General features: G+C 40.8%; 1 protein-coding gene across 1 annotated transcript in view; it reads left to right on the top strand.

The window, feature by feature from the left end:
• The first annotated feature begins 1043 nt into the window (after positions 1-1043).
• The window catches only part of RFX4 (regulatory factor X4), a 71785-nt gene continuing 59749 nt past the window's right edge, over positions 1044-13079 (top strand). Inside the window, exons 1-3 of the mRNA XM_075599193.1 lie at positions 1044-1134; positions 5938-6024; positions 8103-8160. Of these exons, the coding sequence (XP_075455308.1) occupies positions 1044-1134; positions 5938-6024; positions 8103-8160 (236 nt within the window). The remainder of the gene's footprint in view (positions 1135-5937; positions 6025-8102; positions 8161-13079) is intronic.

A 13079-nucleotide genomic window follows, 5' to 3' on the forward strand; every position in this document is an offset into this window, starting at 1 on the left:
GTTATTATATTGTACGGGGACAAATATCCACGATCCTGGCATCCGGTTAACCTAAGAGACTGTTACACTTCTGGGTCACGGCTCCAGAGGCATGCACAGTCCCTGCACTCAGTGAAGACGGCAGAAGCAGCTGACATCCCACTTGAGAGAGAGCATATACCAACGGAGCCATAGCAGCACACGGAGGCGAATGAGTATACTCATTACATGCTTTTATTGATTTTTTGTTTGTGAGTGCATTTATGTTGGACCTAATCTATTTTTATTAAAAGTGTATTTTTCATGTTGCACTAGGATCGGGCGCTTTCTTTTCTTGTTGTTCACAGATTTATGGGAGGTCGTTGGTCCTTGTGGAGAGCTGCCAGATCCTATTTTTGAGCCCCCCCCTTTTTTCATATTTACATTTTTATATTTTTAAAATATATTTTTTCATTTTTTTGCATTTTTTATTTTTTATTTTTATTTTTATTTTTAAACATAATTATTTTTATCATTAAACAATCATTTGCTTTTCACATTTATAACACTAATATATATGTATTCTTAATTATGTTTTATGGGTCTCAACTATTTTAACTTTAATATACATTGGTCTAGAATCACATACAATTTTTATAGCATGTTCAGTGAATACCAGTATTAATTCAGCTATTGGAATTATATTATTTAATGTATAGTCAATCATTTATGCTAATCTACAGTGCTTACTAGTACTTATACACTTATATCATTAGTACCTGTTGAGCGCAGTCATCTTTCTGTGTATATATATATGTATATATATATATGTAGAGGTATCAGTACCGTGTTAGCCGAGCTTCAATAATCAAAAAATAAATAGATGATACCGTTCTGTGGCTAACGAAATATTTTAAATAAAAGCATTTCGTTAGCCACAGAACGGTATCATCTATTTATTTTTTGATTATATATATATATATATATATATATATATATATATATAATGCGCTTTGTATGTGTTAGCTACATTGATTGATGCATGAGAGGGGGAGGGCTATAAAAGGGAAGCTGTGAATAGCGAAATGCGTGGGGACACTTGGTGGCACTGTGCAAGCATCACATGGAGACATTGTGTTGGAAGTGATCTAAGGAGGAGGTGGACGGGAGCAACAAGTACGAGGACACTAGGGGTGCCCGGTGTGCCGGCTATAACAGGACTGAGTGGAAGAGAAGCTCCGGTGCTCTCCATAATTGTGTGTCTGGTCAGCGGTGACTACACCCTCCAAGCCTTACCAAATTGGATGCTTGAGTATTATGTATTTCCCTTATCTCAGATGTGAGTGAGAATTGTGGGCTATCGTGGCTACGAATACATGACATTCTTTTACTAAATATTGGTTGCACTTATCCTTTTTCCTACTACATGTGGGGCTCCACAGTGGGGCCCTGAAGAGTTGAGAAACCCTGCCTTCTAGAACAGAGCACACACCTGTTTTACATTGTCAAAAGGACGTTTGATTATTGTAATCATACCTAGCTGTAGTACACTTGGGTTGGAAAAGATTTCATTTGTTCTATATATTTTCTGTAAATCATTTGTTTCTCCCATAATTCTGCATCACAAAATGTGCAAAGTTTAAGACGGAATAAATCCTTCTGACTTGTGACAATGTGTAGCACTGTTTCTTACACTGGATGTAAGTAAAACAAAATGGTGCAATGTGTCAAAACACGTTCTTCTTTTGACCTCAGTGGGGCTTATATATCAAGGCAAAAGTGGGGCAATTTAGGGGCAAAACTACTAATCCATAATATATCAAAGAAAATGAAATGAACATGGATTTGTTTTCTTCAATGATTTAGCCCCAGACTTCCCCCACGTTTGCCTTCATAAATATGCCACAAATCAGAGTGTATTGGCAAAATCCCATTTCTTTCACTGAAGTAATGTTCCTAATGAACATTGTGCATATCTGTGTGTTTATACACATCTGAATCTGTATTTGCAAAGTAGCCACTTAAACACTTGGGGCTCATGTTTCTTTGCAACTACTAGGAATTGATCAGTTCTAAACCAGACATGGTTTCACCCCTGTAGGTCCTCAGAGATGAGGTGCTCTCACACTTGCTTCTTTAACAAATAGGGTTGGCCAGGTGTCCAGTATTGAACCAGACTGTACTGTATATGGACACTCTGTCCAGTAAAAAAAAATAGAGGTAATACAGGACATGTATGTGTCCTGCATTGCCTCTCTGGACATAGTGATCTGACCCTCTTGGGGGAGCAGCAGGCTTTCCCCGAGCAGGGAGAGAGCAGGGCTGTTGCTAGGTGGCTGGGCAGCTTCCCCCATCCTGTTTGGCTGCATTACCCAGCAGCAGCCAATCAGGAAGAGGTGTCACGAGCCTGGGGGTGGTGCCAAGGAGAGATGGAAACCGCATGGAGCAGAGAGGTCTGTGTGTGTATCGAGTGTGATGCACCTTTCACCATTGTGTCCAGTATTTTTGGAGAAACCACCTGGCAAATAACATTTATGTTACACTTTTTTGCCCTGATCCTGCTTTATTGTGGAATCTCTCAATTTCGTAGAAATATTGGAGTAAACAAATCATGGCAATGGCTGCCATAGAGAATTTCTCCCAAACTGATATTTAACTCAGCCCTGACCATTGTAACACTGGCATTATTGCAGTTATATAGAAGCTTATAGCAAAGGCCTGTTGAGAATTGTATGTACAGTATATGTATTGTGGGAGTTTGTTGCACTGTCCATAGGCTTATGAGTCTATATTTAAAGCATCAACTCCCCCCCCATCCCTTGAATCCTATATGTGTTTTTTTTAGTATTCAAAATAATTGTTTTCTTAATCGCTAGTGTCTCAGGTTACCATGGTAACGTCGAACTGCACTGGGATTGGGGAGGTTCGTTCATTTTGACCTCCTGGACTCTTAATATTTCAACTTCTCCTATCTCCTGAATGAAACATTGAGTTAAAAAAAACAAACAAACGCAAAACCATCAGGTGAAATTACAAGAGGAGATTGTTTCAAGTAAATATTGAAATAAAAAAAAATGGTGATCAGCGCAGATGGCTGCTTTAAAAATGTATCAAACTGCATATTTGCGTGACATGGTTACTGTACATATCATTTAGCATTTATTGCCTGAACTTGTCTTCAGATGCAGCTCTGCTAATTGCAAAGCCCCCGGAGATTAAATACAACATGGTATGGTATAGTATACGGTAGTATGGTCAGCGGAAGATTTCCCATGAGGCCCGGGCCTAGGACGTCCAAATTTGGGGGCGGCAAAAATGTCCGCCCCCCCCCTCATATACAGATGCCGCGCTCTCGGGTCTATCGTGCATGATGGGAAGTCACTTACATGTCTCGGCACGCTTCCTTGCTGCCGCCCTCCTTCTGCTTTCCGAAATGGCGGTGTCAAATATCGTCATAATGTCGCATTACCATGGCAACGCGTCACGGCGCGGCGGCACGTTGGTGACGTGACGCAGCGATTCGGAAGGAGAAAGGAGGGCGGAAGCAAAGGAGGCGACCGGCACATGTAACTGCCCAGGGGTGGTACTGTGTACAGAGCGCGTTTGTGAAAGTGGCAGATTTTGGACACATTCAACACTCACGAAAATTTCACGAAATCATCCCAACATTTGCAAATATTCACCTTTATATAAATATTTATATTTCGAAGGCGGACAAAAGAGAGATTTGTATGGCTTTTTTTGTGACAAAAGTGGCCTGTTTGCGAGATATACACTATTTAGTTGTTCTCCCTTTGAATAAGCTAACTCTCTATCTTAGGATGCACTATGCTGAATTAGGCTTCCTAACCTCACATTAGTAGTAACACTGTATCCACAAAGGAGAGTAACATAAGGTTAAACAATGGTTTGTCCCATAATGAGCATGCCATTACTGTAACTATAACGGACGTAAGTGATGTATGTATGTATATCTTTATTTGTATAGCGCCATCCATGTATATAGCGCTTCACAGCAATAATACACGGGACATAATAATATAACACATAATGGGAATAAACGCTTCAGACATGAAAGTACCATTAGGAAAAGGAGTCTCTGCCCCGAAGAGCTTACAATCTAAATGATAATTAGATGCAAACTATAGGCAAACGATTTGTTATTATATCTTTGCCTATCCACTAAAGTCATTTAAGGTTATCATGGACACTTACCGTTACGTTATTTAAATTTACTCCCGTCCAGACCCTGAAATTGTTTTTTTTGCCATGGTGGGTGTAATGCCTGAGTTTGGTCTGATTTAAATAACAACATAGAGTTATTTCCTGGGGTTATTTCCCTCCCCTCCTTCTTTCACCACTCCAGTCACATCAAGGCGTATGTAACGTCCCGTTATTAGAAGATAGCGCAATATTATAGTGTAATATTGTGATGTTAAGCCCAAGGAGATGCATTACGGACGCATATAATTGGCTTTGTGGATACTGCATTGACTCGGGGAATATAACACCCCTTCCTATTTTAGCTAACATTGATTTAACGGAGCTTATTTTATTTCCCCCTGTCTCTTTCTCTCTCCGGCTCCGAAACTCACTAAACTCCACCAAATTAGGACAAATACTCTGACGCTAACTAAATCAGGAGCAACGTTATTTGCCCCAAAGTGCTGTTATTTAAGTCCTGGTATAACTCTTAGGCTGCGCTTATAGTGTCTTGCGACTGCGACGCAACGTTGCTCCAAAACAAATCCATTGAATCCGTCGCATGCGCTTATAATAAGCGTGACGGCGACGGAGCGACCAAAAATTTTGAAGCCAGTTAAATTTGATTTTGTAGAGACAGTTGCCACATGTGACTGTCTCTAAACCAATCTCAGAGCGCTCCCTCCTCCTTGGTGACGTCACTAGCCTTGTCGCCGGCAGCGACGTTGCTTAAAACTAAAGTTTAACTTTCGCCAGTGGCGACGGGTGACATCATCGGTTACCATAAACGCGGCCTAAGCCAGACAATGGAATACGGCTTGGAGGAGAGGAGAGTGAAGTAACTCAGGGAGCTAAGAGTATGTAATTTAAGTCACCCCGTACCTAAACATGTCATTACTTGCATCTAGACACTGACATAGGGATTAGCATATTGCTTTTGCCCTGTTTCAGTGTCATGGGGGAAGAAGAATTAAATATGTACCCGTGCTCCTGTCTTCAGGTCAAGCCTGCAGCTGTCCCAATATAGCTTAAATACTTAGAGCAGAGATTTCCAACCTTTTTTGTTTGGAGGAACCCTTGAAGTATTTCGAAAAATCTCGGGGAACCCCTACCTGGCTGACACATATTAGGTTCGACAGGGGTCAGTCACAACATGTCACACCTCACGAGCCACCTCTATTTCCCACCCTTTACCCATGTATTTCTTTCCCATCCATCTCACTAACTCTCCCACCTCCCCCTCCCATGTATTTATCCCTTGCGTCTCACTCTTACTCTCTCTGTTCCTCACTCCCTCCTGCCCCCCTCTCTTCTCTCACTCGCCCCTACCTTCCGTCAATTAGCCCACTCTCTCTCAATCCACCCTACAAAATACATACCAACCCCCTCTGTGGTCCATAGGAGGAACCCCTGAGACTGCTTCCAAGGAACCCTGGTTGGGAATCACTGACTTAGAGAAAAAGGAGGGGCACTGCGGATTTTGGCAAATAAAGTCTTTTTTTTTTTGCCACGATAACCACTTGCCGTGTGTGCAGCCGAAACGTTGGATTCTCATGGCAAACTAAAAAAAACTTGATTTGAAACATGCAGTGCCCACTCCTCTTCCTGGATGGGCGTAGCGCCAAGTTTAGGTACGGCTCAAATACCTCATGAGTTTAGTAAGTCTGGGCCTCTGTAAAATGCCACAATCTATATAGAGAATTGTATAATGTGACCACGACACAACTTTAGTGTAGAAAATGTGTGTTCTTATACATTGTCCTCTTGCTTTTGCAGAAAGCTGGATTGAAAGATGTCTTAGCGAAAGTGAAAACAAACGTTATTCAAGTCACACATCTCTGGGGAATGTTTCTAATGACGAAAGTAGGTATTTCTAGTCTATTTTTGCATACAAACATTGTTCTTCTTGTAGCAATAATTCACAGAAACAGGACAGGTGCAGGGGCCGGCTAGCAAATGTTAGCCTGGCCGGCAAACACAATCTCATGGCCCATGGATGGTGGCCCCAGTAAATAAATACATGAAATTCTATATATATATGTAGATAGATATGCACACATATATAGGAGGAGTAGCTCATACGTACATACACACACACATTACATTAACATTACATACATTAACTATGGGAAGGTAGATCTTAGGCAGTCTCCCAGTTAGCTTCTGGAGTACAGAGTGTATTTTCTCTGCTTCAGAGACTTTGCTGATTTATGTACCTCTCTTTCTCCCATGATTTAGTGTTCCTGCCATGTGCCATATGTCTCAAACCTATTCCATTGTCTCTCTGCAATATTTCTTTTGTCTCTACCCTTTTCCTACATCATGTCCCACTCTCACCTCTGTTTCTGTGCCATGTGCCCTGCCTCACTCCTATTTTGTATCTACCTGTATCTCTCTGCCATGTGTCCTATGCCTCACCCCTGGCCCCTGTGACCCACCCCTTGTCCCAGTGTCTCCCCCTGGCCCTGTGTCTCTCCCCTTGTCCCTCTGCCCCACCCTCGTCCCAGTGTCTTGCCACTGGTTCCTGTGTCTCTTCCCTGGTCCATGTGTCTCACCCTTGGTGCTGGTGTGTCACAACCCTTGTCCCTGCATCTCTCCCCTGGTTCCTGCTTCTCACGTCTAGTCCTTGCTTCTTACCTCCAGTATCTGCCTCTTTCCCTCCTCGACCCTCCACCCATCTCACCTCTGGTCCCTGCGTCTTTTCCCCTTGACCCTGCATCTCTCCCATTGTCCCAATGTCTCTTCTCGGCTACCAGTATCTCACCCCTAGTCCCAGTGTCGCACGCCTGGTCACTATGTCTCTCCTCTGGTCTCTCCCCACTCTCTCTCCCAATGCTGGTGAAGTAGAAAGAGAACAGAATTAGGAATCCCCCATGTTCTATTGCTCAAGGCTTTCTTAGGGACACATTCATCAAACACTGGTACCCGAACCATGTTAACTCCCAGTCAATGGTAGTTAACACAGGTGCAGCTGTGCTAAACTATACCGGCGCTTGATGAATCTGCCCCTTAAACCATTACATAGTTCAGAGGTGGAAGTCTGGAGGATTAGTTCTTTAGACACCAACCCAAGTAATCAAAATCATGGTGGCCCAGGCCTGGAGAGCAATTGGCCAGCCTGCCATCCAGGCCAGTCGCTCCCTGACAGGATGGATAGTTGTTGAACATTTCGATAACAATACCATTTTGGACCAAGATAATAGCACTGTGACACTAATGTAGAAATATAACATCTGCATTTCTGAAAACACACATCTGCTGCTTCATTTTTTCTTTTACTTCAGTTGAGGATCATCAAGACAGAGATTACGAGTTATTTTACACAGTACGCCATTTTACACCTGACTTTTGACAATATCAAATGTAACGTTTGCGTTGTTGTTGTACTTTTTATGTAAATCATTAATTCTGGATAAAGAGATTCACACCGCTTTAGACCGGCCAAAGTTTTTAACATAGGCAATATGATAGACAAATTGAGTAGTGTCCGTAATTATAAACTCGCACGGCTTAGCGTGGGATATTACTAACATAAGTTTTATGCGTCAGACGAAATTGCACAAAATTCAGCCACCGGTTAACAAATTTTGAGATTTGGGGACTTGTGATCTGTACATCCCATTATCACGTATTGCAGTTATCCCCTCCCAAATTCCTTTTACTTACACTTCCCCAGTCACAATCTAATGCACACGGGGGACAGCATTTGTGGAATGTATGTTGATATATTGACAATAAGAGACACAGGTTAAAAATGCCTCTGATAGATTCAACTAAGCCCCAAAATGCCTTGATTCATAGACCTCCTGAAGTAGTGAGTTACTACTGTACTGGGTTTTCTGTCTTCAGAAAAGTGCACATCTACACGCAGCCTTCACTCTTAGAACTGTGCATAAATAGGCATTTATTAAACTAACTCGGCTAATTTTCTTTTTCAGCAGATGAAGAAAAAGAAAATAGGGCATCAAAGCCACATTCTACCCCGGCCACATTGCAATGGTAAGGAATCGGGGGCACTTTTTTAATTACTGGAGGATTAGAAATGTATGTGATTTTTTTTTTTGTATAACCTCAAAGCAATTTTGACTACTAATGTCGCTTGTAATATATATTCCGTGGTTCAGCTTGTTATTCTGTAAGATAGTTCAATACATGGCATTCTCTTTTTAGGGACAGATATTTTTTGGAACGTATGAAAAACATATTGAAAATACTAAACACTTGCTGCTGAAAACACTTTCTCAATGTCACCTAACCACTATAGGAGCAATCTAGGATGGCAAATTATTTTTTTTAATAGAATTGAAGCAGGGGGTTTCTGGCGCTGAACCTCATCAATTTCAGCTCCGCGGACCAACTACACCTCCGAAGTAGGTGCCGGTAGCTGCCGCGGTTCAGCAAGCAGGGCTTTTAGGTTACATAGTTACATAGTAGATGAGGTAGAAAAAAAGACATGCGTCCATCAAGTTCAACCTATGCTAAATATAGACGACAGATACTTTATCCTATATTTGTACTTACAGAATATTTAACCAGAGGAATGCAAACAAAAAAAACCCCAGTGACACATCATCCAATGATATCTCATAAGGGGAAAAATAAATTCCTTCCTGACTCCAATTATTGCCAATCGGATTACTCCCTGGATCAACATCCTTCCCGTGTTTACTTATTTGGTATATCCCTGTATACCTTTCCTTTCTAAAAAGATGGTCCAATCTTTTTTTTTTTTAACAAATCTATTGTATCTGCCATCACAGTCTCCATGGGTAACAAATTCCACATTTTAACTGCCCTTATAATTATCATATCCTCTCTTAGACGCCTCTTTTCAAATGTAAATAAATCTAATTTAGCTAGCCTCTCCTCATAAGTTACATTGTCCATCCCCTTTATTAATTTGGTGGCTCTTCTCTGCACTCTCTCTAGTTACATAATGTCTTTTCTAAGGAGTGGCGCCCAAAATTGTACTCCATATTCAAGTTTGAAGCTCCTGTGTCACATGGGCCAATAGGAAGCCGCACCGATTATGTCACAGCTTCCTATTGGCCCGCAGGCTGGGAAAGATCTGAACAGACATATTGTGAACCGTAGTAGCCGAGGAGAGCAGCTACCGGCATCATGTTTGGAGGTAAGTATCTCCGGAAGTAGGGGGGCCCTGGAGCTGAAATTAATGGTGTTCTGCTCCAGAGACCCGCTACTTCAACCCTGTCAGAAAAAAAACTGCAAAACAATCTGCCTTGGATTGCCACTTTAAATCAACTATGTAACCACACTGCCTAAGCCTGCAAAGAGTTCGAGAACAAGTGAAACTGTCTCTAAATAATTTGCTGATAGTCTTCTTGCTACTTTATATTGTGTCCAATCATTAGAGACCCCCAAAGGCAAAAATAAAAGGAGATAACTCAAACTTCTAAAACATATCTCATATTCCAGTCAAAAACATCAAAAGTGACATTTGTGATAAGAAACATAAAATACCTTCCTCCCAATTTTCTGAGATACTTCAAAGATGTATGTTCCTATGCTTTTCATTCATTCTGGTTCGTAACAAGAGATGTGCAATGATTTCATATGAGTTAGCGAATCAATGTGAAATGTAACCCTTTTTTCAGGAGGAAAAATAGCAAATTATTCAGAATTTGCAAGCGATTTGCAAAAAGCGGATTTCAATTTTCTTAAATGTGCTAACTCAAATCCGGTCCCGAAGTAGAACTCTCTCTTTCCGGTAATCATAATACTGTGCCGTGTCTTTTCAAAATGGAAATACATCAACTTTTTCAAATAAAGAATCCCAAATGTCAAAGTATCCTTTACACATTGGGGGCTGTGTCTCTTAGTTATATGCATAATTATACATGTAAATATGTTACATTTAATGACTAATCCATGTCATTTCTTGATTTCTGAATGGGAAACTTTAAATTAATATATCACTGCCTCAATGAACAGTCCAACTCCAAAATGCAACAGTTTTAAAGCTGTTTATTCGTAAGTTAGGCATGGGTTAGTGAAAATGAATTTAATCGCAAGAAATGGTAGAAATCAATTAACAATGGGGGTATTGCTTCAATCAGTGAAGTTACCAAGATTTTGCCATGATAATAAGCATCTGACATGGCTCAAAATGTTTTACTGATGCAAAATATGAATCTCTCTTTTCTTCAATTGAATACGAAAATTCCTTGTTTACAAAGCAATATTGTGTCCATTCATGTTGGTGTACTTGTGGTACACATTGATAAACACATCCTATTTATTTTCCATCAAACCTCGTCCTTCTTGAACTACGACATCACTATTGCCTTTGCAAATCAAATCCAATTACGCGTACATAGCTAAACTGGTCAACTTACAGTGTCTTAGCAACCAATGAATCAGTATATAAAAAAACCGGTTCGAGTTTTGGTCAATTAAAATTCCACTCTGTAAAGAAAAAAATAAGTTAGTCTGTGGCACAGCATAGGAATATATAAACCCAGTATGTGCAGCTAAAGAGGATATACACTGACAGCGAGTTATATTTGGTGTCAGATTGTTTTAAAATGGACAAAGGAAAGAAAAGCGCATATGGTGGGTCTTTGATCATTAAAAACTTCAGGTATAATAGTGCTTTGTGTGATGTGTCAGACTAATGACTGCCTCTGAAAGCCAGAAGGAACACAGATAAAATCATTATTTTCAAGAAGAAATAATTAGCAGCTACTTGTACATCTCGGCCGGGACACAGGGATGTACAGTCTAATTGGCGGGTTCCGAATGTCCTCTCTATCCTGACATTTCATGAAAGCCCAGGAATTTAGAGAGAATTATGTGGTTACGTGGCTCTGGAAGGTGTAAGCATCTTATCCATTGTGTCTGTCATTGTGGAAATATATTGGATGCAGAAACCTTTCATTGGAGTAGCATTAAAGTTAAAAACGCAAAAGCACAGAGCTGACGTTCCTTAAACACTTCTTCAGCCAAACCATGCTGGATGTCATCTAACAACGAGGAAAATAATAGGTTTCAGATGCAGCTGTAAGAAACGAACTAACATTCTTCTGCGGCTTGTTACACAGATACAGACGGGACATGAGCTATTGGTCATTTATACTATGTCATGATGTGCTGTTCTCAGCACCACCCTTGATCTATAATATTTTGATCAAATGCAATATATTGTGTTGTTATCATTAGGTGATATAAAAGGGATGGTTTCTGCTGGATTATGGAGGGAAAAATATATTTTGATCTAAAGCGTAAACATTGAAAGTGTTGATTTACATTGTTATTTATAGTAAAAGCGAAACAGGCACGCGCATTCTTTCAGGGTAGCAGTTAAACGACAAATAATAAAAACATAGCGCAGCATGCAGAATAAAGTGGGTTCTGTCCTGTCCATAATCTACCATAAGTCCTGTTTTAAAAGAATTATGCAGCGGCCTTTAGTAATGATATTTTGGTATGTCCCTGATCTGCAAGTCCTGTTTTAAAAGAATTACGCAGCGGCCTTTAGTAATGATATTTTGGTATGTCCCTGATCTGCAAGTCCTGTTTTAAAAGAATTATGCAGCAGCCTTTAGTAATGATATTTTGGTATATGTCCCTGATCTGCAAGTCCTGTTTTAAAAGAATTATGCAGCGGCCTTTAGTAATGATATTTTGGTGTGTGTGAATATCAAAAGGTGTTTTTTTTTTTTTTTTTTTTTTTAACTATGTGCTGCTAATTGACCAACTGGAACAAGCTGATTTTATTGGGGAGGGTCATGGGACTGCTATAGCTGTATAAAACCAATACCCCCCTGCATTAGCATTGACTGCATTGGCATTATATAGTGAGGCATCTTAAAGTGAGCTTTTAAGTGAGAATATATAGTTAGACTATAGTTTGACTAGAGGTGACTTGGGACTGCATCCTTCTGCAAACTCTTCTACACAAGGCAACAAACGGTGAGCTATTCTGACTACACTATGATCCCTGCTGTTTGCCTGCACAATTTAAACCCCCACCCCTTTACAACTTATTTCACTACAGCCTCTCCCAACACTGACTGCACACAACTACCTCCTGCACTTCTACTAACTAAGCCCACTGCATAGACCCAAGCATTGCAATTCAGAAAAACATTTGACAAGGTAAAGGCGCACCCCTGCTGTTTAGTCTGCGCACACACTTGGCTCAAAACAGCTCCATACAGCATTACCTACCTCTGGCATAATGAACCTGCTTTTTACCTCCACTTTGTTCTTTCTCGTGGCCTCATTGAAATGTTACTCCCTCTATCCACTACAAACTCCCCCCTCCTGGCCCACACCTAACATCACCATACACCCTGGATTACTCAAAAGCCTTGCACTATCTACTGAATGTTGGTGGAGACCTCTAAAAACCAGCACACCAACCACCGCACACTCTAATGGCAAACACCACAAATGTACAACTTGCAAACAACTACTCAAGTTTCTACTCATACTATTACTCTCTTTAGCAGGTGATATTGAACCTAACCCAGGCCCTCCCACTACAACTCTGTCCCATACCCCTGAGAATACCCCTTCAAATTCCTAAAAGGGCTATCTGTCGCCCATATAAATATCCGGAATCTGCTGCCCAAACTGGATGAACTAAGAGCATGGTGCCTTATGCATTTACCAAAAGCCATCGTTCTTACAGAAACATGGCTAACCCCTAAAACCCCTGATACACATATTGCCATTCAGGGATACTCCATTTCTAGGAGAGATAGGTCAAAGAGAGGAGGAGGGGTGTTATTTTATATTGCAGACACCTTATAATTTACACTGTTAAATTGCCCCCCAAGCCCACCCTCTTTTGAAATCCTAGATGGCAGAATATGCCTCCCCTTTTCTATGCCCATCTTGCTTGCTGGCATCTACTGCCCCCCTAAAGCCCCTCTACAATCTCTGACTGATAT

This window comes from Ascaphus truei, chromosome 5, assembly GCF_040206685.1.
Source record: "Ascaphus truei isolate aAscTru1 chromosome 5, aAscTru1.hap1, whole genome shotgun sequence".
Taxonomy (NCBI): domain Eukaryota; kingdom Metazoa; phylum Chordata; class Amphibia; order Anura; family Ascaphidae; genus Ascaphus; species Ascaphus truei.